We start from the raw sequence: 26,803 nt of genomic DNA on the forward strand, positions 1-26,803 counted from the left end.
TCTATAGAAAATTAGAGAGAAAATTTGGTTTGAAGAAAGAGTTCTTCAACAAGATTACGACAGTGAGTATTTCTCCTTCATCCCTTGATTCAAGCTTGTTTGGAGTCCCACAACTCAATCTAGAGCACCAAGAGAATAGTGGGGAAGATCTTGTGGTGGTCTGCAACAAGCTTTGGAGAAGATAGCAGCTGGAGAAGGAGCTTTGAAGAAGTTCTACAAGAGGTATGTCTTGAAACTCACTTGTTTTTCTGCAAGAGCATGCCTTATTCTTGCCAAAATTAGTGAATTTTAATGCTTAGATGATCCTTGTGCTTCCACTGTGACTGATACAATCCTACAACCCAAGCATCTGATACTCTGCGATCGCCTACCCCATCGCCTACACAATTCGATCAACTCTTGATCGTCTTCTTCCTCGAAGAACAGTAACCCTTGCTCCGAACGTCTTCACGAACGACTCAAGACTCAAACTAACTTTGAATTACAGACTCGATAACAATTAATTATGCCAAAAGACACAAGGGCCTTTACAATTAACCGTAAATGCAAAAGAATTAATCAAACCGAGGTTTCATCCCAGAAAACTCCATTAATCCGCACATCCACAAACAATTTAACAATTAAACAGAAAGTAGATATGTTGCACCCACCGCGAATGCATATGCAATTCTTTGCATCAATGAAATTGGAATATCAGTAACCTGGCTCTGATACCAATTGAATGAACTCTTAAGCAAGAGAATCCATGAGTGGATACAGATCTTTTCGATTTCATTGTGACAGAATTACCACACATACATTCTAACAAACATATATGCATTGTGACACTAATTTTAGGAATGCTTTAACAATTAAATACAAAAGACTGAGTAAATGTACCAATTGAATACAATCTTCACTCAAACTCAGTCTAGCGGAAGCAAACTCATCTACGCTCCTTATCGCGCAGCAAAAAGTCGCCTAACAGCACCACGGTCGTCTACACGAACGGCAGCACACGAACCAACAGCAACCGAGGACGACACAACCATTCAAAGTCCTCGGTATTCTCGGAGTGAGAATCCAAAGGGTGGACTTTGATGAAATTGGTAGAGGGAGGAGGAGAAGACGATCGTGTAGTACGAACAAGTAAATGGGAGATAATAGATCACTATCGTGTAGTCGAGTGCTTATCGTTTAGAGAAAGGTACACGATCGTGTAGGTTTTATAAAGCGGTCATCTAGCAAATAGTAAGCAATTGTTTAGGTCTGCTCAGCGCGATAAGCAATCGTTTAGAAAAAGTAAGCGATCGTTTAGAAATCGTGTACGAGTGTTTAGTGCGTGGGTGTGCGATCGTTTAGGACAATGGACGCTATCACATAGGCTCTCAACACTAAGCGATAGTAAAGTTTTCAAACCTTGAGCGAATTTTTGAATCTCTTACAAAATGAAAAAAAAAGTTATTTTGTTCTTCAGTTACAAGAATCGAATTCAATCTTCCCACTTTCGCACTATTCTGGAGAAATTCTCGACCAATTATCTCATAACTTCTCACTTATTTAAATAATGAATATAATCATTTTATATTCTTAACCTATAGTTTGATATCATATATCTACTATAGTAATTTCTCCTCTACTTGATATAAATCATATTTATATCCAATTTCCTCCAAAATAATGCATCTCTTACATTTAGTCAATTATATCATATATAATTAACTAGTTCAATTATATCATATATAATCGGACTCTCTTTTGTTAATTTGAACATTTCAAATTGACCCAAAAACTGATTCTCAACTTTATCCAAGCTACAAAGAGGACCATATAGACCTATAGCTCGAAGCTCCAACGGTACGTGAATAGCTAACTAAACTCTTTAGCCACGAGATCCACCATTTGTTAACTACCAGGCATTCCACTAAAGACCAATAGCTGAACTCCTCTTACTACTGATATATTTCTGTGTCCATCAAATATAACCAATCATGAGTACGATGACCCTTCACAGATGCTCGTAAGTACGGCTGGACCAATTTACCATTTTGTCTCTATAGTTACATTTCAACTCACTCAGGATTGAGGTCATGTTACCTATGGTCATCCTAGTGAAGTGGAGTCTCTATCATTAACGGTGTTATATAACGAGACGTTAACACTTCATGGTCAGGTCTTATACAAACTCTTTGTATAGGACGACCCCGCTCACATGTCCCCTACACGAATGATCAGGTTCAAACCATCTGTGACAAGTCACAACAGTTGTGACCATTCCACAAAGCGGGCTGCATCCGTAGCATTACCAAGATAAGGTTTCCCTTCTATATCTATATACTACAGACCATTTTGGTTATAACTTAAGATATGATCCACTTGTAGGTCACCACATACATGCTTAAGTTACATACAGATAACCAGGGATTTTAGGTTTATTAGTTTGTGGTAAAGCAAATAAAACATTTAACTGAGCAAAATCAAGATGTGAAGTAAATATCATATATTATACACCAGAAGCGTTCGTACAAACTATTTACAAACTACAAGACACGAGACTTTAGGGAATCAACTGCTACATTTTTTTCTAAAAAAAAATAAGCAATTCATATATTCAATAACAACTTATTGAATTTTCAGAATAAGTTTTATTTTTTACAAACCATGAGTTTTAGGAATAAAACCCAACAAAAACTTCCTAAGTTATACTGCTTCCTTGGCTGCTTCACATGCATAAACATATTCTGCTTCCATTATGGATAGGAGTAAATTCCATCTTGCTGGACTATGTTCCCAGCTATCTATCCTGTCTTATCCCCAAAATGGAAGGCTTATTAAGCAGTGCTATTGGACTACTCTCACATATACATATCAAAGGATAATCTCGAATAAATAGAAGTTCATAGTTAGCTCCGAATTACAATCGAATTGCTCTAGGTTATCAAATTTGAAATAGTCAGTTTTAACAGTAAACGGTCGTTATAAAGAAAAGTGACTATTTCAAGGTCTGTCTTATGCAAATAACTCTTGCATAGGATGCCTCCACTCTCATATCTCCACATGATCAATTTTTGGGATCACATATTTTGTATCAGTATACAAAGTGGGCCACATCCAATAGTGTTACTGGGATGAGGTACCCAATCTCATCAATTTACCTATAGACCATTTTGGCTATATACTAAAACTTGATCTACATTTATGTCTCTATGTAAAGTTAAAGTATTCATATTATAGCCGTGGATTTGTTTATTTTATTTTTATAATAGAATGCAATATCAATACCATTTTATTGAATGAAAAAAAACTCAATAATACATTGATAAATAGAATATGTTTAACATTTACAAACTGTGAGTTTTAGGACATTCCCAACAATCTCTCACTTAGACTAATACTTCAGTGAGTTACAAATATATACAAATTATAATGTTTATAATGTTGAGAAAAATAGAGAGAAAATACAATAAACTAGAGCATCTATATACCCTTGACATAAAATTGTGCAATTGAAAACAGACTTTTTATAATCTTTTGTTATAACATTGAAAAAACGCTATGAAAAGTAATAGGCTTTCAATAACAACGGCTACAACAAAATGCTTAAAAATGCTATAGAAAGCCTTTTATAGTTTTTTTTAATGATATTAAAAATGCTATAAAATAGTTTTAATAGCATTTTTTATGCTATTAAAATTGCTAGTAGAGAGAAAACATAGCATTTTTTGTTAACGCTATGAAATATTTCCATTAGCTATACAAATTAAAGAAGGCGATATGGAATTTTTGGGAACTTCGAGAGCTAGTGCAGCCTACGATATATTTTATATTAGTTTAGTAGTTAACATTTAATTATACATCAAATAGTAGGCCTCTAGAGATTAGTCGTACGGACAACCACCGACTGAATGTATGATTATGCTCTTCTTGAAGCCACTTTCTACTTTTACTTTTACTAGAATTGAGCTTAGACAAAATATCTATATGTTGCCTATTATAAATGACAAAGTTAGTAGATTATTGAATAATCAGGTAACCTAAAATGAGAATAAGATGGAGATCTACATACTCGACGTAAGAAAGCACATCATTTACATTTTGAATAACTTAAAGATAAGCTTGATCCAACTCATCCTTAATTGGTCTAATAAAAGAAGCAGTTGACAATGCTCTATAAATGTTTGAGTTTGCTTTCTTTGTTGATGAGTTTAGCCTAATAGAATTAACACTAGATACAAATTCAGAACAAAACTTTATAGTCTCTTCGACAATATAATTTTCTCCAACACATCCTTCTGGTCGATTTCTATTTTGTACATAAGTTTTCAATACTTTCATGTATCGTTTAAAAGGATACATCCACCTCAAATAAAAGGATACATCCACCTCAAATAAATAGGTCCACAAAACTCAACTTCTCTTACGAGATGCACTACAAGGTGTACCATTATTGTGAAGAATGATGGTGGAAAATACTTCTCTAAGAGGCATAAAGTGACAACTATATCCTCTTGCATACCTTTTAACTGAGATGAATCGATTGCCTTGCAACATATAGCAGTAAAGAAGAAGCATAGGCGAGTAATTGCAAGTCTTACATGTGTGGGTAAAATATCACGAATGGCTACATGTAATAATTGTTGCATAAGAATGTGATGGTCATGCAACTTAAGTCCGTAAAGTTTCAAATCTGTGGGCGACACTAAACTTTGAATGTTCGATGAATAACCTCCAGGTACTTTAATTTTTGATAGTATCTTACAAAAGCTCAATTTCTTAGCTCGTGTTAATGTATAACATGTGGGAGGTAAAAAGGCTTTTTTCTATCATACTTGAGGGGCTAACTATAATCTAATGTTCAGTTCCACCAAATCAAATCGAGTTTTTATTCCATCCTCCATTTTACCAGAAATATCAAGCAACGTGCCAATAAGATTTGCACATACATTCATTTCAATGTGCGTCACGTCTAAACAATGTCGCACGTCATAGTATTCTAACTAAAAAAGAATAGATTTTTTCTTCCAATAAGTTGAAGGGCTATCTCCACCGTTCTTTTCCTTGATAGTTTTCTTACCAAATGAATATTGATACTTACTTGTTTTTGCAAGAATTTCTTCTCCACTCAATGGTTTTGGAGCAAATTCTAATTCTTGTGCACCATTAAAAGCTTTCTTTTGTTTCCTATATGGATGATGGCGTTGTAGAAACTTGCGATGCCTGAGATATGCCATCTTCTTCCCTTTTGGTAAAGAAGTGGATGAAGTTTTCTCTCCACAAATTGGACATGCATGATATCCTTTAACCATACAATCACACAAGTTACCATACGTAGGAAAATTATTAATGGTCTATAATAAAATAGCTTTAAGCATGAAACGTTGTTCTTCATATGCATCGTAACATTTTACCCCTTCTTTCCAAAGTTTTTTCAAATCATCTACTAACGGAGCTAAATAAACATCTATGTCATTTTTCGATTGTTTAGGACGAGATATTAGTGTAATCAACATAAAAAATTTTCGCTTCATGCACTACCATGGAGGTAGATTGTACGTCACTAACATCACTGGCTAACAACTACATATACTACTAAGATCTCTATGTGGATTTACCCCATCTGTCGAAACAGCAAGACAGAGATTTCTAGGTTCTGACTCAAACTCTGGCCACAAATTGTCTATTTTTTTCCACGATAGGGCATCTTTGGGATGTTTTAATAAACCATCTGTTTATTTTTTTTTATTTTTTTTAGCATGTCACGTCAATAAACTTGTTGTTTCTTTACTTCGAAACATTCTTTCAAATCTTGGAATTGGGAAAAAATACCACATGACTTTTGTTGGGATATTCTTAGCCCTTTCCTTTAAATTTTTATGAAGCTTCCATCTTGACGTACCACAAATGGGGCATATATTTGCATTAGAGATTTCTTTTCTAAACAAGCAACAATCATTGTTACATGCATGAATCTTCTCGTACTTCATTCCAAGAGTACCCAACATCTTTTTTGCTTCATAAGAAGAAATTGGAATTTCATTAGGACAAGGTAATATGTCATGAATTAATTCCAACAACTCAGTGAAACTCGTATCACCCCATCCAAATTTAGCTTTCAAATTATATAACTTTGCCAATGTAGATATTTTGGAAAAAGTTTTACAATTTGGGTACAATGGTTTCTTTGCATCATCTAATGATTCTTCAAAATTATCGAATTTTTCATTAAATTAGTTGTATACAGCCTCAAACATTCCAATTGTATCATCAACATCAACATCATCCTCATCAACTTTGTCTCTTTCACTAGTAGACACATTATCATTGTTTCTCTTAATCAGTAATGATTCACCGTGAAAAATCTATGTCTGATAACTTTGATCTATACCACTAAAAAATAAGTGATTTCTTATTGTGTTCACATTTAGAGTCTTTGCATTCACACACTTCAAACATGGACAACTCATAACATTCGGTATATTTGAATGTTGTAGACTATTTTTAATAAACATCTCAACCCCAAAACCCAACTAATATTCTATTCATTTTCATCCATTACTTATCCATGATTGTAAAATATGCAACTTAATCTACAAAAAAGACAAACAATAACAAGGAAAAATTACGTAACTGTAAGCTTGTAAATTTAACCATAATCAACAATAAGACCTAAAACAGTAATAAATTGGTTCTGATATACACTTGAACCACACCAAGCAAGACTATCAATCAAGTACATATTTTTTAACTAATTTCTTCAAACACTAACAAATTTCAAGAACGTTAATCATTGGAATAAAACATAAAAATAATGAAATAACACTTGAACCACAGCAATCAAACTTAATCATCCAAGTAAGACCAAATTAATTTATATATAATTGAAAGAAAAAAATTTTGATATATACTTGAACCACACCAAGAAAGACTATCAACTAAGTACATATTTTTCAACTAATTTCATTCCAACATTAACAAATTTCAAAAAGCTTAATCATTGGAATAAAACATAAAATTAATGAAATAACACTTGAACAACACCAATACAACTTAATCAACAAAGTAAGACCAAATTAGTTTATATATAATTGAAAGGAAAGGATTTTGATATAGACTTGAACCACACCAAACAAAACTATCAACCAAGTACATATTTTTTAACTAATTTCATTCCAACATTAACAAATTTCAATAAGCTTAATAATTGGAACTAAACATAAAATTAATGAAATAACACTAACCATACCAATCAAGCTTAATCAACCAAGTAAGACCAAGTTAGTTTATATATAACTGAAAGAAACGGATTTTGATATACACTTGAACCACACCAAGCAAGACTACCAACCAAGTATGTATTCTTCAGCTAATTTAATTCCAACGTTTCAAATTTTCAAGAAGCTTAATCATTGGAACAAAATATAAAATTAATAAAATAACACTTGAACCACACCAATCAAGCTTAATCATCCAAGTAAGACCGAATTAGTTTATATATAATTGAAAGAAAATGATTTTGATATATACTTGAACCACACCAAGCAAGACTATCAACCAAGTACATATTTTTCAACTAATTTCATTCCAACATCAACAAATTCCAAGAAGCTTAATCATTGGAACAAAACATAAAATTAATGAAATAACACTTGAACCACATCAATCAATAATCAATAAATTTCAAGACAACCAATCAAGTATATATTCTTCAATTAATTTAATTCCAACATTTCAAATTTTCAATAAATTTGATCATTAAAATAAAAATAAAATGAATTAAATAACTTTAAATTACTAAATTGAAAATTCATATGAAAATAAAATTTTACCTTTCGAAGCAAACAACTTAAACAACCCACAGGCGAAGAACAACGGAGAACACCCACGTGTCAGCGAAGAACACCCCGAGAACACCCATGCACCGACGAAAACCAATCGAAAAACAATTGGAGAACACTCACGACGATGACCCACCACTGGAAGAATCCCACGACAATGGAGATCCAAGCATCACCGGTGACGACAACCCACGGGAACACCTCGTGAACACCCACGCACAGATGAAAACCAACAAAAAAAATCAGAGAACATCCACGACGATGACCCACCACCAAAAGAAGCCCACGACGACGGAGATCCAAGCAACACCGGTGACGGCAACCAATGGAAGTGGTGTGCACGACCAAGCTAAGGAGAGAAGAGAGAGTTTGATAAGAGAGAAGTGAAAGGAGGGATAAGATTTCATTTTTCGATTTTAATAAAGTTAAAGAAATAATAATAAATGAGAGGCCTTTAATGTTGAATTTAAACCGAAATTGTATTCCATCTTCAATGTCGATTTAAAACCGACATTAAAAATCCATTTTTTGCAACCGACATTATACATCCAATTTCACTTTTTTCAATCGATATTAAAGCCCAAAATTCTTGTAGTGCATGTGTAGCTGTTATTGTTTGTAACAGGAGATAAGTACAACGTTATAATTCCTTTACTTTACATTAGTGAATTTATCTTTCTTGGACACAATGCCCTTTAGATATATGTGGTATTTCACCGAATTGGGTTACCAGCTTCTACATTCTCGTTCTCTGTTATTTTAGGTGTTGTTTTACAACTTATTTTTTCATAAATGACAAGAAATAAATTAACATACTTGAGTCAAAATTAAGGAAAGATCTGATGATCATTATAACATAAATAACATAAATTCATACAAACGCTGACCACTGATAACAACGAGACCTAATGGACTCGATTATAATATAAATTCAAATGGTACAATATCCATTTAGTAGTAGTATAGTAATAATAGTGTAACATAAAAAAAGAGATGTATATGAGTTCCAGCAGCTTCAATCATTCCTCTTCACATATGAGTACCTCCATGGCAGCACTTGAAACTAATACCAGTCTCCATGAAACGAGGACATTCAGGACAATTCACAATCATAGGAATCCATCCACTGAATCCAGGAAGAATTACTCGATCACATTGATGATTTTTTAGAGCCAATTCATTGAAGTAGTCTCTAAAGACATCAGGGAAGGCCTTTAACCTCAAACTTTGCTTCCATTTTGGAAATTCGTCGAGTAATTTCAATATCAAAATCCCACGACCAACTAATACTGGGGCTGAGCCTACACTTAGAACAACCCAACCATCTTCGTTTTGGTATGATATCAGTCTTAAGATGTCTTCTGTTGTTTCACTTGCACTTGAACCTATCAATTGGCTCTTTACTACAAAATAGCCCCATTGTGCTGTCCAAAAACGAGCCATGAGTGCTGGATCATCCTCTCCTGTTGCATCCTTTCCAATACGTACAATCTCAAATGAACCACCATCCATTATCAAAGGATCATTTCTCAAGATTTCTACTCTCTCTTCAAATTGTTGTATCCACAATGGTTCCTTTCCTCCATAGAATAGTATGTTTTTCTCTTGCTTGATCTGTGAAAGAGTATAGATAAGATGTATTTTATTATAATTTAATTAGGAAGGAAATACAAAATGTCTACATACCCAATTTTGTAGTCTTGGTTGGTGAGTGAATTTGGTGAGAGTTGAATCGGGCCAATTTTTTCGTAATAAAGTCTTGGCTCTATCTTGTGTGAAATCAATTGCTTCAATCCCCCAAACTCGAATTAGATGAATTGCATTTGTGAATACCACCTTAGATTGTGGGTTTAGTACCACAACTAATGGATCCTCTCTAAGTTGCCATTTTTCTTCAATATATCTCATGCCAGATATCTTTGTAGTAAATTGTATTGAATACCATTTCATAGTTGAACGCAAATAATCATATCTCTTGCGATCTTCTTCTTGATAAGGCTCCGGGAAAATTGGAATCCAAACTATCTCATGTCTACTGTCTCTAGCTTTCAATTCATTGTAAACTTGATGAAGAGCCGTGATATCATCATTGGAGATATCCAAACCAGAAATTACCAATATCACGTTCTTTCCCGACAAACTTTCGTGAACACTAACCTGCAAAAACCCACGAATTTGCACCAAGTTACCTAAGTTGAATCATCAATTAACCCCAAAGTTTAATCGGATGAGCAACTAAGGTTATTGGAGCTAATACAATCCTACTATTCTAATAGCAAAATAAATCTACCATTTTTTCTTAACAAGAAACTAACGAAAGAAGGAATCAATAAGTGTATGGTTGAAATATTCTTAGCTCTCTCGTCACTCCAAATAAAAAAAGTAATTCATTGCCAATAATCGAAGAGTAGATGAGTAAGTACGAAGTAGAAGCTAGTGGAGAGCTCACCAATAGAAAAATGGAACGTCTAATGGAAAGACAAGAGGAAAGTTTTTCAATTAAGAGGTATAGAAGTTGCTTCATAGTTATAAAAAAAATAGAAGATTTAGTACACCAACATCAACTTAAGTGACGATCTCATCCCAACCCAGGATTTTAGTTTCACAGAGTTACAATAAGTTTAATTATATCAATACTTTAACAACATACCTATTGATTAAATACAATTCATATATGAAAATGAATATATGTCATTATTATAATAGTATATTTGAGAACAAGCCAATAATAAGGTATGAAATAGAAGAAACCTCTTTTAAAGTAGAGCCATCAATAAGGGGTTTGGTTTCAGGTTTGCCGCTAAGCAGCTTGGGAATGACCAATGTAATGTCAGTTTGATAATGTTCAATGTGGTCAACCAACCACCGATAGAGATTAACCTCCTCTGCCATAAAAAAAAATGAAACATAACCCAATTTAATGTTATTTTTCAGGGTAATTCCAATAATATATTAACGATACAAATAAAAGTAACTAGGGAGATTAGTATTCGACCATGTTGTTCTCGGATGGCGTCTAGATGCTTCTCAAGTACGGCAAGTACAATGGCCATTTTTTCAGACAATTCATTCAAGTATCTCTGTGGCTGATTCCTGAAAAACATCAGTATTACTATGAATGAATATACCGTTGAAATGTAAGTTTGATCTTTGATAATAAGTATTGGGATCCGGTCCAAACAGAAGCCCGGTCTCTAGAAGTATTAAATACTATAATATCCCCGGGAAATCTTTTTTAAGAGATACTTGGAGTATGTAGTAGAATTGTATAGAATATGGAAGAAAACGTGTAATTGTAAAGAATATTTTAGAAAGTCATTTATAACTCTAGATCATGTCTTTATTGGCAAAATCTTAGCCATGAAATCGAGGGGTGGTGTGCCAACTAGTATAAATAAAAATGATATCTTAGATTTTGTATCAAGCCAAAAAGAGTTAGAAGTGATCAATAATACAAGTAGCCTCTTTCTTAAATCTATCATTCAAATTACCTCCAATCTTCAAAAGCTTCTTATCCAACATTAATAAAGTAAATAACTACTTCTGAGTCGTGGTTTGGAAAATTTTGTTTTAAGAATGATTATTGAAAATTCAAGGAAAGTTTTGGGCTGAAATTAACCGAGAAAACCAACATTTCAATTTTGGTATGAAAAGATATAATTTATCTCGTTACTTATTTTCTTTCTAAACACTTGGTCAGTCGGTTTGAGTCAACTCCAAATGAACGAAACCAAATACCGATCTACCGAAGTTGGTTTAGCACATTTCGGCCAATCAACTTAGTTTGTTGGATTGTTCTGATCATCCCTAGTTTGTAAAAATGTGGTTGGATCACAACTATTGCAAATGTGACATAATATTAAAAGGAAAAAAGAGATTTTTAAAGGTATGGATAAAGTACTTACTCATTTTCACTGAGATATGTGGAGAGCTCAATCCTTGAAGCAACAATAGTGTGTATGGCCCAATAAGTAATCAATGGGATTTGGCGAAGAGCAGATGGTAACTCAGGAAGTTCCTTGACATCATATTTTGAGAATTCTCTAATCTCATTCATATATTTGATTGCTTGTAAGCAGCTTTGAATGAGACTTTTGGGGTTGAGAAGCACTTGTCGATATCGAAGTGAGTCTAAGTGCTTTTTCAAAGTAGCTACTCGCTTGATAATTGCCAAAGATTTAGCCAATGGATCAACATGGGAGTAATGGTAGAGATGCCACAAATCTCCATAATCAGTTGCAAAAGCTAACAAAGTGAGAGCTGCCTTGGCTTCCCATGGATAATTTGCCAATATTTCAAAGATTTCGAGTGTGGTCTCGTGTGCTTTTTCTATCCCCGGAGCCTTACATGACAACTGAGACATAATATTTCAACTTTCAATTGCATGTATAAAATGGATCAGAAGAAAATAAAATTTACTGCTTTTTGTATATATATATGTAACTTTTTCACATTTTTATTGACAATGTTCTTTCCAATGTTTTGTTTTTGAAAACCGTTTTGGTTAATTATAAAGCCTATTTGATAATGTCGGTCTCGTTTGATAACCATTTCGTTTTTTGTTCTTTATTTTTGAAAACTAAGTCTATAGTCACTAATTTCACCTCAAAACTTCTTTATTTGTTTATACTTTTATCAATGGTTTAAAAAAGCAATCTAAAATTTGAAAACTAAAAAACAATAGCTTTTAAAATTTTGATTTTGTCTTTGGAATTTGGATAATATTTCAACCATTGTACTTGGCAAAGATGCAAATCGGATGAAATAGACTTAATTTTTAAAAATAAAAAACGAAATTATTACCAAATAGTCATATTTTGTTTTATTTTAAAAAAAGAAAGGCTTACAAATAATAGTTCTATGAATAGGTTTTAGATCTACATGTTTTTTAATAAAACAAAGCCAAAATTTGAAATTAAAACTAAAAAATGTGGTTCTTCAAAACTTATTTTTTTCTTTTTTAGAATTTAACTAAAGATCCAAATGTTATTTTAAGAAAGGTAAAAATACTTTTATAAAATTTGTGAGAAAAAAGAACATATAAAACAAAAAAAATGAAGGCCACATTTGATAATCATTTTGATTTTTGATTTTTGATTTTTGAAAATTAAATTAATCTTACAACAATAGTTCTACCCATAAGTTTTTAGGATTTGTTCTTCTCCTTCTACCAATATTTTAAAAATCCAAACTAAGTTTTGAAAACATAAAAAAGTGGTCTCCAAAAACATAGTTTTGTTTGTATAATCTAACTAGAAATTTAAAGTATTTCTTTAAGAAATGTGAAAAACATAATTCAAAAATGGAGAGAATATAATTTAGAAAAAGTAGAAAACTAAAAAAACAAAATTGTAACTAAATAGGACCGAAATTGTATAAAAAAAATTACTTTGAAGATCTAATTAAGATTTAGAAACATATAAAAGAGTATACCCCTATTAAAAAAAATAATAAATAAATAAACAAAATAAACTAGCCTTCTCAATGCAAAAGAGTTATCAAGATAAAAGTTTAAATGCATGAACAAACTTATTTTTAGAGATAAAAAGTGAAAAACTAGATCACTATCAAATAACTTGTCAAAATAATAAAATTTTATGGAATTATATATAACCTCGCTAGAGATACGATGAAGAGTACAAAGTGGAGGCTCGATCACAACATTGGATGTTAAAGTTGCATCCGAATGTACCAAACGTCCTTCAACTATTCCCTATATGAGTACACAATAATAGTTATTCATTACAAAAATAAAATTACACCAAGTAGAAAAAATAAATAAAACCAAAGATTTAATTTGAGTGTATAATATATAAATGTTGTATATTTTTACCCGATGTACATTATCGCTAATTTGATCAGCAATTGTGATAATACTCTCAATAACAGAGATGTAATTGGGGAGATCAATTTTAGTAGTATCGTCGTCACGATGTTTGGCGTAAATGTGACCAGTGACGAGGTCATCCGAGTAATGTCTCATGTTCGACTCCTCCTTGGGGTTGGTTGATTGCTTAGAATGCAGTGATGGCATAGGTGTAGTGGTGGGTGTCTTGAGTGAAGTGGCCATGGTTTGGGTGTAGAGAGAAGAAGTATGAAAATAGAAGAAGGAAAAGAGAAAAGATTGAATAGGTTTGGTTGTGTTGGGAATTGGAAATTGTTGGGCATTATTTATACACATAGAAATCTTCAAAGAAGATATAGAAAAGTAAAGGAGTGTGAAAGGACACTAATGTATTCTTCTTGTCTTAAAGAAAAGAATGTGAAGTTCTAGATTTGAGCTTTAATTAAACACAAGTCCATCTTACTTCTTTGTTGTCTCAACATCTATCTTCTTTTCCTTTTCTTTTGTTCCCTTTTCTTTATTTGAAGTTAAAAAAATATTTGTCCCAAAGTAATAATTTAGCCTGTGAAAACTTTGATTTGTAATGATTTAGTCTCTGTTCATTCAATTTTTAACGATTTAGTCATTAATCTTTAGTATGTAATAATTTAAGGCCTCATTTAGTAACCATTTGATTTTTTTTTTTTTTTTTTGAAAATTGAGCCTATAGACACTACTTCCACCTCCAAATTTCTTCATTTGTTATCTATTTTTTATTAATATCTTAAAAACAAGCCAAAATTTGAAAACTAAAAAAGAAAGTTTTTAAATTTTGTTTTTGTTTTGAGAATTTAGCTAAGAATTCAACCATTGCACTTAAAAAAATATGTGCAAATCATTATAAGAAATGAGGAGGAAATAGGCTTAATTTTTAAAAACCAAAAACAAAAAATGAAATAGTTACCAAATGAGATCTTAGTTGCTATCTTTTCAATTTTGTAATCATTTAGTCCATAATACACAAAAATTTATTAAAATTATTTGTCTAATTTTTATTATTTTATTGTGTAGACTTTTTAATTTATAAAAATATTGACTATGCAAGAAATCTTAATAAAATCTTAATTAAGACTAATTTCAAGGACTAAATCGTAATACAAAAATTAAATTGTGACACAATAAAGCTGAGGGACTAAATTGTTACATATTTTAAGGTAATAGACTAAATCATTATTTTTACGAAAGTTCAGGCCCTATTTGGTAACCATTTTCTTTTTTGGTTTTGTTTTTGAAAATTAAGTCTATGGATACTACTTTCACCTTCAAATTTCTTCATTTATTATCTACTTTTCATCGATGATTTAAACAACGAAGCCAAATTTTAATAACTAAAAAAGATAGTTATCTTTGGGGCATGTGGAATCTCGTATGAATCACAAGGACCACCTTGCAAAGCTAAATGCTCCTCTCAAAATGGAATCTATTCCAAAATATATGTCATAGTTCCTTACTTCAATAGGATGTTCTAATTAATGTCAAATAGATCCATAGATTATTAAATCAATTAGATTATGATTTAAATACTTTTTTCTTATTCTTTTGTTTCTTTTTCTACCTTTATTATCTACTTTTCATCAATCCTCTCAACTGGAAAATAAAATTATATTTATATCAGGATCGCAGTGTCACAACACTGCTAAGATCATTGTGGCGCCCTTGGCGAAGCAGACCTCAAATGTTGAGGCAGAGGTGCAGTGTTGATGAAATGTTATTTGCACGTGCAGAAGCTCCAATTCCATTGCCAGTTGTAGCGTTGTGACACCCTTGCCAAGCATTGTATCACTAATCTGTATTTAATGCTTCTGTCTTATAACATCGTGTAGGAGCGTTGCAACATTGTGTGCCTGTCTCAAAAGTTGTTCCTACTACCTTTCAACATCATGCAAAGGTCAAGAGAGGGTTGCAATGTCACCCCTCCCGATTATTCTACATGATCCTAGGATGGGTTTCAATGATAGATCCCAAACATGCAATGTAGTTAACTTGCCTTGAACTTGTAACTTAACTTGAATTAAATACCTTGTTTACCTACATGTCGCAACCAATTAATGAGTCGGATGGTAGTTTCTGATTCACTAATCCCTATCCAAACTGAAGAGCAACTTGGTGGAGGAAAACATTTTGAAAAGGTTGAGCTAAAAATGCCTAGTGAGTAGTGAGTTTTTAAAAAAAATAATTGGAGAAAATGACAATCATACTAAATAGAGATACAAGTTCCACAAAATTGATTTAAAACATGAGTAGTTTGAAAACTTAGAAGAGTTAACACATATAGAATATTGTAAGAAAATTCTTGCAATCATAAGCATGAACTGTAAATCGATGTAAAACACAATCAATTAACGCGTAAATAAAATCATGAGCATTCTCTTACAAATGTAAACATGAACTTGTACAAATCCTTCACTAAACCTGTAACTAGACGTGGTCATACTATATACGAAGAAACTCAATGTAGATAGCAGAGAAACATGGTCATACTATACACCGAGCAAGTCCAAGAGCATGGCAGAGCAAACGTGGTCATACTATTCACTGAGTAATCTTATGGTGAATAGCAGAGAAAACACGGTCATATGTGCATGCAGAGCAGCCTCAAAAAGGTAAAGCACCTCGACACATAGCCTAAAACTTATGTGTGTGCGAAAGTAGGTCCCAAAGAACTCATGTATATCATGACGACACTATGGAAACGCATTCACATCAATATAGTGGAAAATCACCATGGGTACATCAATTCAATCATTTGAAACCCACTTTAAATTTAAAATACAAAACTTGTGGTTTTCGAAAATGTTGCTTTCACATATCTCATAAATCATTCTAAAACCACGATTTTTCTTTTGAATTGCATTAGAATTTCGCGTGAAACAGAGTTTCTCAAAAACACTTTATGATGTAAAATCTTGTTTAAAACATGACTTTACTTGAAAATCTTGAATTCGTACCTATTTTCTAGAAATCACATTCAAGTTCTTCTAAAATCACGCATAGTAAAAAAAAAAAAAAAATCATCAAATATCATAAGATTTAACAAATAATAAATGTTTCATAAAATAAACCACTCCCGAAACAATTGTCGGCTATGCCTCAAATGGTTCAGAAACTTCAACTTCATCTATCCTGAGATTCCAAAAACCACTTGAATTAGGTTATGGAAATATTCCCAAAATAATTATATATTCACCTTGAATAACTAGTTTCAAATATTTTCCAACAATTCCAATTATATTTTCTCTCTCAACTTTCTTATATTTTGTAGACTTCCCAAAACGCACTTTTTCTCTCCTAACCCACGTAAATAGCCAACCAACTCTACCAATTAAACACCTTTTTGTTTATATATATAATTCTCTAATTCATATCTTCTTCTTTTTCTTTTCTGTTTTCTATTCCCCTATGTAATTTTTTTTCCATTTTATTTCTTTTCTTCTTCTAGGAAAAATTGTAATTCCTTTTCCTAAGGATTTTTCCTTTTAATTCATTCCATTCAATTATATCGTAACAAGAGTACAAAATTTACACAACCCACTTCCAATAACTTAAATCCATGAGGTATTTTAATAGTAAATACCATAAATTTTCACCTTCTTTATCCCCTTAGTTGAATTGGTGCAATACCAAAACCAACACCCATGTAAACTTTTGAGTAAAACGAACGAAAGTACACATTCCAAGTCCAAAGGTTACACATTTTCTTTGGTAGACCTTAAATCTCTAAAAAAATACTTACAGGGTTTGAATTTCCATTGTCTACGAACTTCCATCCTATATTTCCCCCGTCTACTACCTTCTTCGGCAAACCTCGTTGGTCTCTCAACGTTTCTCAGGGGAGTAAAGCTCTCTCCCCCGTAGCCTTTCTCTCTCTCTTCTGTAAATGCCCAAAACCACCCACTTCCATTTCCTTTCTTCTTCTTCTTTTATCAACATTATAATATCATTCTTATTTTATAAACCTAATTCTGCTACTTCAAAGCCATTTAACCCACCAACACACAACAGACGTGGCTGCCCATTTACATCCCTTTCTCGTTTTTTTTTTTCCTTTTTTTTTTCTTTCACTTACTTTTCTATTCTTTTAATTTATTAATTATTAATTATTTTTAGTTTCTCTCATTTTTAGTCTAGTTTTTACTTTCCAATTTTCAAATTTTTTTTCACTTTTTATTAATAGAATTTGAAATGACAAATTTACCCTTCATATAATTTGTTCTTCCCTTTTTGCCCTTGACTCCTAATTCAATTCCCCTCTCTTATACTCTTACTTTTAAATTAAAATCTTTGTTTAATTTTTATCCCAAAAAAAAAAACCAAGTGGATTCTAACATGCAATACTGTCCTTGATGGTAGGCTTATAATTTTTCTGACTTCTTTCAACTTCATGCATCAAACAATCATTTTTACTTCTTTTTGACTCATTTTGTACTCGAATGAATTCTTTGCTCCTCGGGATCGACTTACCTATAAAATAGATATATTATACATAAGAACAACTTAATAATAATGGAATTAAGAGTATAATATTAGCCCTTTTCGAGAGCTATCTCTACGCCTTGTGTAATGGTTAAAAAAATAATAATAGGGAAATTCGAACTATTACTACTTTTACTAGTGTGACTTTAAGAAGACTAAATAAAAAATATATAGTATAAATAAATCCTATTAATGATAACAATAGTAATCCGTGTTAATTTATTTTTTTCGGGTGGGAGGTTAAAAGTATAGAGGTTGACTTTGTTGGAATCTTCAAATAATTATTCTTGTTAATTTGTTGTTATAGTTTGACTTATACGATAGGTGGAAATATTTTGATTCTCCATCTTTAGTTTTTACATTTTGGATAGGGTAGGGGTAATTTCAAACTTCTTCATTCTTTGCATTTGTATTGTATTGTTTGTTTTCAATTTTATGATCAAATGAATCAATCCTTTGTTTTATTGTCTTTTATTGATGTTCAGTTGAGATGCCTTGTGATTGTCACAATGTGTTTGTCAATATGCTCGATCTTGACCCTTTACTCTCTCTCTCTCTCTCTTTTTTTTTTTTTGACTAAATTCTTCCCCAACTTTGAACTTCCTCTTGTATTTCCCTTTAGAAACTTAAACTCCAACTATAATTTGAGTATACCAAGGTTTTTCACTCGCTTGTTTGAACTTTCTCATATTATGCTCCATCTTTTGTCTTCTAAAACCAACTGAAAGATTTGACATCTAACGTGTATATTTAATAAAGCATATATTATGTACTAATTAACTTGAGTTTTATGTTTTCTTGCTTCTTTTGGTCATTCTTATGAGTTTTGTTTTTTACTTTTACTAGACCAAAAACACCTACAAAATGGAAAATCCTCTGCTTGAATTTTATTTTCCCCAAGAAGATGATTGCATCCAACAATACTAAAAATGGTGCGAATTATTATTATTATTATTATTTTCGGTAGAATTTTGAAGGAAAGAGAGAATATGAGCACATAAATAGAGAAAGTAATGTTTGTTTCATATGGGTAAGTCTTGTAAGTAGGGGACTATTATTTTCTTTGTACAAAAGCTTCTTTTTTCACTATTTGCTGAATTTGACTTTCGGATTGTTGGCGGTTTATGTTTTCTTTGAAATAGAACATTGAAGAATTGAAACATTCGCATTTTTGTGCGACTCTCGGGTTGGAACAAATGAGAGTTGCAATTCAAGAGAAGCTAAGCAAGAGAGATGAATAGTTGTGAGCGATAAATTATAAGTTTGGACTCTTGAAAGTTTCTTTTCATGTAAATCCACTTGGTTCCGTTAAATGTGCATTGCATTTAATTTTACAATTACATTTGAAACAATTTGCCACTCTTATAAAATGGCTATATTGTTTATGTAAGAATTGATTATTATTGGCTATCACGACAAGATTAAAAATGTTACATGTTTTTATATCATTTTTAATTATTGTAAAACATGTTATTAAATATCAATCATAACATATATAGTATTATTAAAAAAAACAAAAACAAAAAAAAAACCTACTAAATCATAATATTTCTGTAATGCTATAAAATGTTTTTATAACATTAAATTGTTGGAAATGTCCTAAAACTCACAGTTCGTCAATGTTAGAAACATATTCAATTTATCAATAAAAGTACTATTGAGTTTTTTAATTCAATAAAATGTCATTGGTATTGCATTCTGTTATAGAAATCCAATAAACAAATCCATAGCTACAATATGAATACTTTAACATTACGTAGAGACTAAATGTGGATCAAGTTTTAGAATATAGTCAAAATGGTCTATAAGTATATGGATTTGATTGGGTACCTCATCCTAGTAACACTATTGGATGCGGCTCACTTTGTATACTAATCATTCATGTGGATACGAGTGGGGACATCCTATGCAACCGTACCTTGAAATAGTCACTTTCTTTATAACAGACCGTCTACTGTTGAAACTGACTATTTCAAATTTGATGACCTAGAGTAACTCGATCTTAATCCTGAGCTAACTATGAACTCCTGTTTATTCGGCATTATCCTTTGATCTGCATAAATAAGAGTAGTCCAATAGCACTGCTCAGTAAGCCTTCCATTTTGGGATAAGATAAGATAGATAGTTGGGAACATAGTCCAGCAATATGGAATTCACTCCAATCCGACTTAGGATTAGCAGAAAGGTTGTTCTCTTAAGTATTGATTCCTAGTCTTGAACAACGGAGCCTCGCCTTCTCTTAAGTATTATTTAATTTGGCACTTCAAATTAAAGCCAAATTTAATTAATTATTTAATAATTTAATATTAAATATTAAATTAATCAAACACCTAATTGATACATGAATTCTATTCATGTATTTCAATATTTAAATCAATATTTAAATATTCTAATCTCTCCAATTACGTTTAATTTCAATAAATTAAACACTAAACTATATCGAGTATAATTTATCAAACCCTAAATTGAATTTGAACACTTCAAATTTAAAAATCTTAATTTCGATTTTGAACGTTTCAAAGCCACTCAATTCATTAATCCACGATATAATTTTACGACCTTGTAGAGGAACCTTATGGATCTGCAGATCATTAGCTCCAACGATTTCAGATTAATTGGCTAAACTCATTGGGCCGAGTTAATCAATATTCATTAAGTATCGAGACAAACCACTATAGCTCGATCGTTGCATTCTCCTCACTGTAAATATATTTCTGTCCACTTTAACCATAATCAGTAAGTCGGTCCTTCACAGATTGTCCGTATTTACAGCTAGGTCAAAATTACTGTTTTATCTCTTAAAATACATCTTATTCCTTAAGCTCCCAATGAAACTCCATTGAACAATTGGTTTATAGTTCAACTAATAAACCATATCCCTATTGATCATGAGAAGACGGGGCCCCGTTGTTCAAGATCAGGAATCAGTACTTAAAAGAACAACATTTCTGCTAATCCTAAATTGGATAGGAGTGAATTCTATCTTGCTGAACTATGTCCCTAGCTATCTATCATTTCATATCCCCAAAATGGAAGGATTATTGAGCAGTGTTATTGGACTACTCTCACTTATGCAGATCAAAGGATAATGTCGAATAAACAGGAGTTCATAGTTAGCTTAGGATTAAGATAAAGTTACTCTAGGTCATCAAATTTGAAATGGTCAATTTTAACAGTAAACGGTCGTTATAAAGAAAAGTGACTATTTCAAGGTCCAGTCTTATGCAAACAATCTTTGCATAGGATGCCTCTACTCACATGTTTCCACATGATCGATTTTGGGATCACATCATTTGTATCAGTATACAAAGTGGGCCGCATCTAATAATGTTACTAAGATGAGGTACCCAATCTCATCAATTTACGTATAGACCATTTTCACTATATACTAAAACCTAATCCACATTTATGTCTCTACATAAATTTAAAGTAGTCATATTATAGCCGTGGATTTGTTTATTAGATTTTTATAACATATTGCAATATCAATACCATTTTATTGAATGAAAAAACTCAATAATACTTTGATAAATAGAATATGTTTGTAACATTTACGAACTGCGAGTTTTAGGACACTCCTAACAATCTCTCACTTGGACTAATACTTTAGTACAAATATTTACAAATATATAATGTTTATAATGTTGAGAAAAATAGAGAGAAAATACAATAAACTAGGGCATCTATATACCCTTGACATAAAATTGTGAAATTGAAAACGAACTTTTTATAATCTTTTGTTATAACATTGAAAAAAGCTATGAAAAGTAATAGGCTTTCAATAACAATGGCTATAACAACATGCTTAAAAATCCTATAGAAAGCCTTTTATAGTGTTTTTTATGCTATTAAAAATGCTATAAAATAGTTTTGATAGCATTTTTTATGCTATTAAAATCGCTAGTAAAGCGAAAACGTAGCGTTTTTTGTTAACGCTATAAAATATTTCCATATCATGATAATTCTACAATAAAAAATAGACTTTTTATAGAACATGTTATAGCAGATAAAAACACCATCAAAAGTATTAGACTTTCCATAACATCGTCTAGGATAGCGTCTTCAAAAACACTATCGAAAGTCTACAATACCGTTTTTTGGCCTGCTATTGTATGTGATATTTGTTGTAGTATCACTTGATAAAAGAAAGATAAACTTGTGAAGAGTTAGAGTCTCACACGTAGGGGGAGCCTAAGTATTCATCTACTAATGTATTTATGTTTAGGGGTATCCTAAGATAAAGTGAGAGGAAGTTTGATAATTAGGGGAGACTAATTGTTATTTCAAGGAGTCAAGTTTGACATGTGTCACTGTTATTGTTTGTAACAAGAGATAAGTACAACGTTATAATTTCTTTATTTTACATTAGTGGATTTATTTTTCTTGGACATAATGCCCTTTAAATATATATGTATTTCATCGAACTGGGTTACCAGCTTCTATGTTCTCGTCAATAAATTAACATACTTGAGTCGAAATTAAGGAAAGATCTGATGATCATTATATCATAAATAACATAAATTCATACAAACGCTCATCACTGATAACAACGAGACCTAATGGACTCGATTATAATATAAAGTCAAATGGTACAATATCCATTTAGTAGTAGTATAGTATAATAGTGTAACATAAAAAAAGAGATGTATATGAGTTCCAGCAGCTTCAATCAATCCTCTTCACATATGAGTACCTCCATGGCAGCACTTGAAGCTGATACCAGTCTCCATGAAACGAGGACATTCAGGACAATTCACAATCATAGGAATCCATCCACTGAATCCAGGAAGAATTACTCGATCACATTGATGATTTTTGAGAGCCAATTCATTGAAGTAGTCTCTAAAGACATCAGGGAAGGCCTTTAACCTCAAACTTTGCTTCCATTTTGGAAATTCGTCGAGTAATTTCAATATCAAAATCCCACGACCAACTAATACTGGGGCTGAGCCTACACTTAGAACAACCCAACCATCTTCGTTTTGGTATGATATCAGTCTTAAGATGTCTTCTGTTGTTTCACTTGCACTTGAACCTATCAATTGGCTCTTTACTACAAAATAGCCCCATTGTGCTGTCCAAAAACGAGCCATGAGTGCTGGATCATCCTCTCCTGTTGCATCCTTTCCAATACGTACAATCTCAAATGAACCACCATCCATTATCAAAGGATCATTTCTCAAGATTTCTACTCTCTCTTCAAATTGTTGTATCCACAATGGTTCCTTTCCTCCATAGAATAGTATGTTTTTCTCTTGCTTGATCTGTGAAAGAGTATAGATAAGATGTATTTTATTATAATTTAATTAGGAAGGAAATACAAAATGTCTACATACCCAATTTTGTAGTCTTGGTTGGTGAGTGAATTTGGTGAGAGTTGAATCGGGCCAATTTTTTCGTAATAAAGTCTTGGCTCTATCTTGTGTGAAATCAATTGCTTCAATCCCCCAAACTCGAATTAGATGAATTGCATTTGTGAATACCACCTTAGATTGTGGGTTTAGTACCACAACTAATGGATCCTCTCTAAGTTGCCATTTTTCTTCAATATATCTCATGCCAGTTATCTTTGTAGTAAATTGTATTGAATACCATTTCATAGTTGAACGCAAATAATCATATCTCTTGCGATCTTCTTCTTGATAAGGCTCCGGGAAAATTGGAATCCAAACTATCTCATGTCTACTGTCTCTAGTTTTCAATTCATTGTAAACTTGATGAAGAGCCGTGATATCATCATTGGAGATATCCAAACCAGAAATTACCAATATCACGTTCTTTCCCGACAAACTTTCGTGAACACTAACCTGCAAAAACCCACGAATTTGCACCAAGTTACCTAAGTTGAATCATCAATTAACCCCAAAGTTTAATCGGATGAGCAACTAAGGTTATTGGAGCTAATACAATCCTACTATTCTAATAGCAAAATAAATCTACCATTTTTTCTTAACAAGAAACTAACGAAAGAAGGAATCAATAAGTGTATGGTTGAAATATTCTTAGCTCTCTCGTCACTCCAAATAAAAAAAGTAATTCATTGCCAATAATCGAAGAGTAGATGAGTAAGTACGAAGTAGAAGCTAGTGGAGAGCTCACCAATAGAAAAATGGAACGTCTAATGGAAAGACAAGAGGAAAGTTTTTCAATTAAGAGGTATAGAAGTTGCTTCATAGTTATAAAAAAAATAGAAGATTTAGTACACCAACATCAACTTAAGTGACGATCTCATCCCAACCCAGGATTTTAGTTTCACAGAGTTACAATAAGTTTAATTATATCAATACTTTAACAACATACCTATTGATTAAATACATTTCATATATGAAAATGAATATATGTCATTATTATAATAGTATATTTGAGAACAAGCCAATAATAAGGTATGAAATAGAAGAAACCTCTTTTAAAGTAGAGCCATCAATAAGGGGTTTGGTTTCAGGTTTGCCGCTAAGCAGCTTGGGAATGACCAATGTAATGTCAGTTTGATAATGTTCAATGTGGTCAACCAACCACCGATAGAGATTAACCTCCTCTGCCATAAAAAAAAATGAAACATAACCCAATTTAATGTTATTTTTCAGGGTAATTCCAATAATATATTAACGATACAAATAAAAGTAACTAGGGAGATTAGTATTCGACCATGTTGTTCTCGGATGGCATCTAGATGCTTCTCAAGTACGGCAAGTACAATGGCCATTTTTTCAGACAATTCATTCAAGTATCTCTGTGGCTGATTCCTGAAAAACATCAGTATTACTATGAATGAATATACCGTTGAAATGTAAGTTTGATCTTTGATAATAAGTATTGGGATCCGGTCCAAACAGAAGCCCGGTCTCTAGAAGTATTAAATACTATAATATCCCCGGGAAATCTTTTTTAAGAGATACTTGGAGTATGTAGTAGAATTGTATAGAATATGGAAGAAAACGTGTAATTGTAAAGAATATTTTAGAAAGTCATTTATAACTCTAGATCATGTCTTTATTGGCAAAATCTTAGCCATGAAATCGAGGGGTGGTGTGCCAACTAGTATAAATAAAAATGATATCTTAGATTTTGTATCAAGCCAAAAAGAGTTAGAAGTGATCAATAATACAAGTAGCCTCTTTCTTAAATCTATCATTCAAATTACCTCCAATCTTCAAAAGCTTCTTATCCAACATTAATAAAGTAAATAACTACTTCTGAGTCGTGGTTTGGAAAATTTTGTTTTAAGAATGATTATTGAAAATTCAAGGAAAGTTTTGGGCTGAAATTAACCGAGAAAACCAACATTTCAATTTTGGTATGAAAAGACATAATTTATCTCGTTACTTATTTTCTTTCTAAACACTTGGTCAGTCGGTTTGAGTCAACTCCAAATGAACGAAACCAAATACCGATCTACCGAAATTGGTTTAGCACATTTCGGCCAATCAACTTAGTTTGTTGGATTGTTCTGATCATCCCTAGTTTGTAAAAATGTGGTTGGATCACAACTATTGCAAATGTGACATAATATTAAAAGGAAAAAAGAGATTTTTAAAGGTATGGATAAAGTACTTACTCATTTTCACTGAGATATGTGGAGAGCTCAATCCTTGAAGCAACAATAGTGTGTATGGCCCAATAAGTAATCAATGGGATTTGGCGAAGAGCAGATGGTAACTCAGGAAGTTCCTTGACATCATATTTTGAGAATTCTCTAATCTCATTCATATATTTGATTGCTTGTAAGCAGCTTTGAATGAGACTTTTGGGGTTGAGAAGCACTTGTCGATATCGAAGTGAGTCTAAGTGCTTTTTCAAAGTAGCTACTCGCTTGATAATTGCCAAAGATTTAGCCAATGGATCAACATGGGAGTAATGGTAGAGATGCCACAAATCTCCATAATCAGTTGCAAAAGCTAACAAAGTGAGAGCTGCCTTGGCTTCCCATGGATAATTTGCCAATATTTCAAAGATTTCGAGTGTGGTCTCGTGTGCTTTTTCTATCCCCGGAGCCTTACATGACAACTGAGACATAATATTTCAACTTTCAATTGCATGTATAAAATGGATCAGAAGAAAATAAAATTTACTGCTTTTTGTATATATATATGTAACTTTTTCACATTTTTATTGACAATGTTCTTTCCAATGTTTTGTTTTTGAAAACCGTTTTGGTTAATTATAAAGCCTATTTGATAATGTCGGTCTCGTTTGATAACCATTTCGTTTTTTGTTCTTTATTTTTGAAAACTAAGTCTATAGTCACTAATTTCACCTCAAAACTTCTTTATTTGTTTATACTTTTATCAATGGTTTAAAAAACCAATCTAAAATTTGAAAACTAAAAAACAATAGCTTTTAAAAATTTGATTTTGTCTTTGGAATTTGGATAATATTTCAACCATTGTACTTGGCAAAGATGCAAATCGGATGAAATAGACTTAATTTTTAAAAATAAAAAACGAAATTATTACCGAATAGTCATATTTTGTTTTATTTTAAAAAAAGAAAGGCTTACAAATAATAGTTCTATGAATAGGTTTTAGATCTACATGTTTTTTAATAAAACAAAGCCAAAATTTGAAATTAAAACTAAAAAATGTGGTTCTTCAAAACTTATTTTTTTCTTTTTTAGAATTTAACTAAAGATCCA

The 26,803-nt window shown here is 31.9% G+C and overlaps 2 protein-coding genes across 2 annotated transcripts; both read right to left on the reverse strand.

Moving 5' to 3' along the window:
* Positions 1 to 8,641: 8,641 nt before the first annotated feature.
* LOC120092479 (protein SIEVE ELEMENT OCCLUSION B-like) lies at positions 8,642 to 13,981 on the reverse strand. The gene is made up of 7 exons (XM_090308557.1): positions 13,648 to 13,981; positions 13,429 to 13,527; positions 11,720 to 12,168; positions 10,810 to 10,907; positions 10,566 to 10,699; positions 9,501 to 9,971; positions 8,642 to 9,428 (listed from the first exon to the last, which is right to left on the reverse strand). The coding sequence occupies exons 1-7, from the start codon at positions 13,882 to 13,884 to the stop codon at positions 8,844 to 8,846; spliced, it is 2,073 nt and encodes a 690-aa protein (XP_090164683.1). The 5' UTR covers positions 13,885 to 13,981; the 3' UTR covers positions 8,642 to 8,843.
* Positions 13,982 to 22,649: 8,668 nt separating this feature from the next.
* On the reverse strand, positions 22,650 to 26,199 carry LOC120069066 (protein SIEVE ELEMENT OCCLUSION B-like). The gene is made up of 5 exons (XM_090307819.1): positions 25,727 to 26,199; positions 24,817 to 24,914; positions 24,573 to 24,706; positions 23,508 to 23,978; positions 22,650 to 23,435 (listed from the first exon to the last, which is right to left on the reverse strand). Exons 1-5 carry the CDS (start codon positions 26,182 to 26,184, stop codon positions 22,851 to 22,853), a joined length of 1,746 nt encoding a protein of 581 aa, XP_090163945.1. The 5' UTR covers positions 26,185 to 26,199; the 3' UTR covers positions 22,650 to 22,850.
* Between the last annotated feature and the right edge of the window lie 604 nt (positions 26,200 to 26,803).

The sequence above is a fragment of the Benincasa hispida genome, chromosome 12, assembly GCF_027475165.1.
Source record: "Benincasa hispida cultivar pf3 chromosome 12, pf3_genome.v1.1, whole genome shotgun sequence".
Taxonomy (NCBI): Eukaryota; Viridiplantae; Streptophyta; class Magnoliopsida; order Cucurbitales; family Cucurbitaceae; genus Benincasa; species Benincasa hispida.

Bases quoted from the DNA above. Each gene is read 5' to 3' on its own strand.
- LOC120092479 (XM_090308557.1), bottom strand. From the start codon at position 13,884: ATGGCCACTTCACTCAAGACACCCACCACTACACCTATGCCATCACTG. The intron at 10,908-11,719 runs GTAAGTACTTTA...GATGTTTTTCAG, and splicing joins ACATATCTCAGTGAAAATGA to GAATCAGCCACAGAGATACT. The intron at 10,700-10,809 runs GTCGAATACTAA...TTTTTATGGCAG, and splicing joins CGCCATCCGAGAACAACATG to AGGAGGTTAATCTCTATCGG.
- LOC120069066 (XM_090307819.1), bottom strand. From the start codon at position 26,184: ATGTCTCAGTTGTCATGTAAGGCTCCGGGGATAGAAAAAGCACACGAG. The intron at 24,915-25,726 runs GTAAGTACTTTA...GATGTTTTTCAG, and splicing joins ACATATCTCAGTGAAAATGA to GAATCAGCCACAGAGATACT. The intron at 23,436-23,507 runs GTATGTAGACAT...ACTCTTTCACAG, and splicing joins AACCAAGACTACAAAATTGG to ATCAAGCAAGAGAAAAACAT.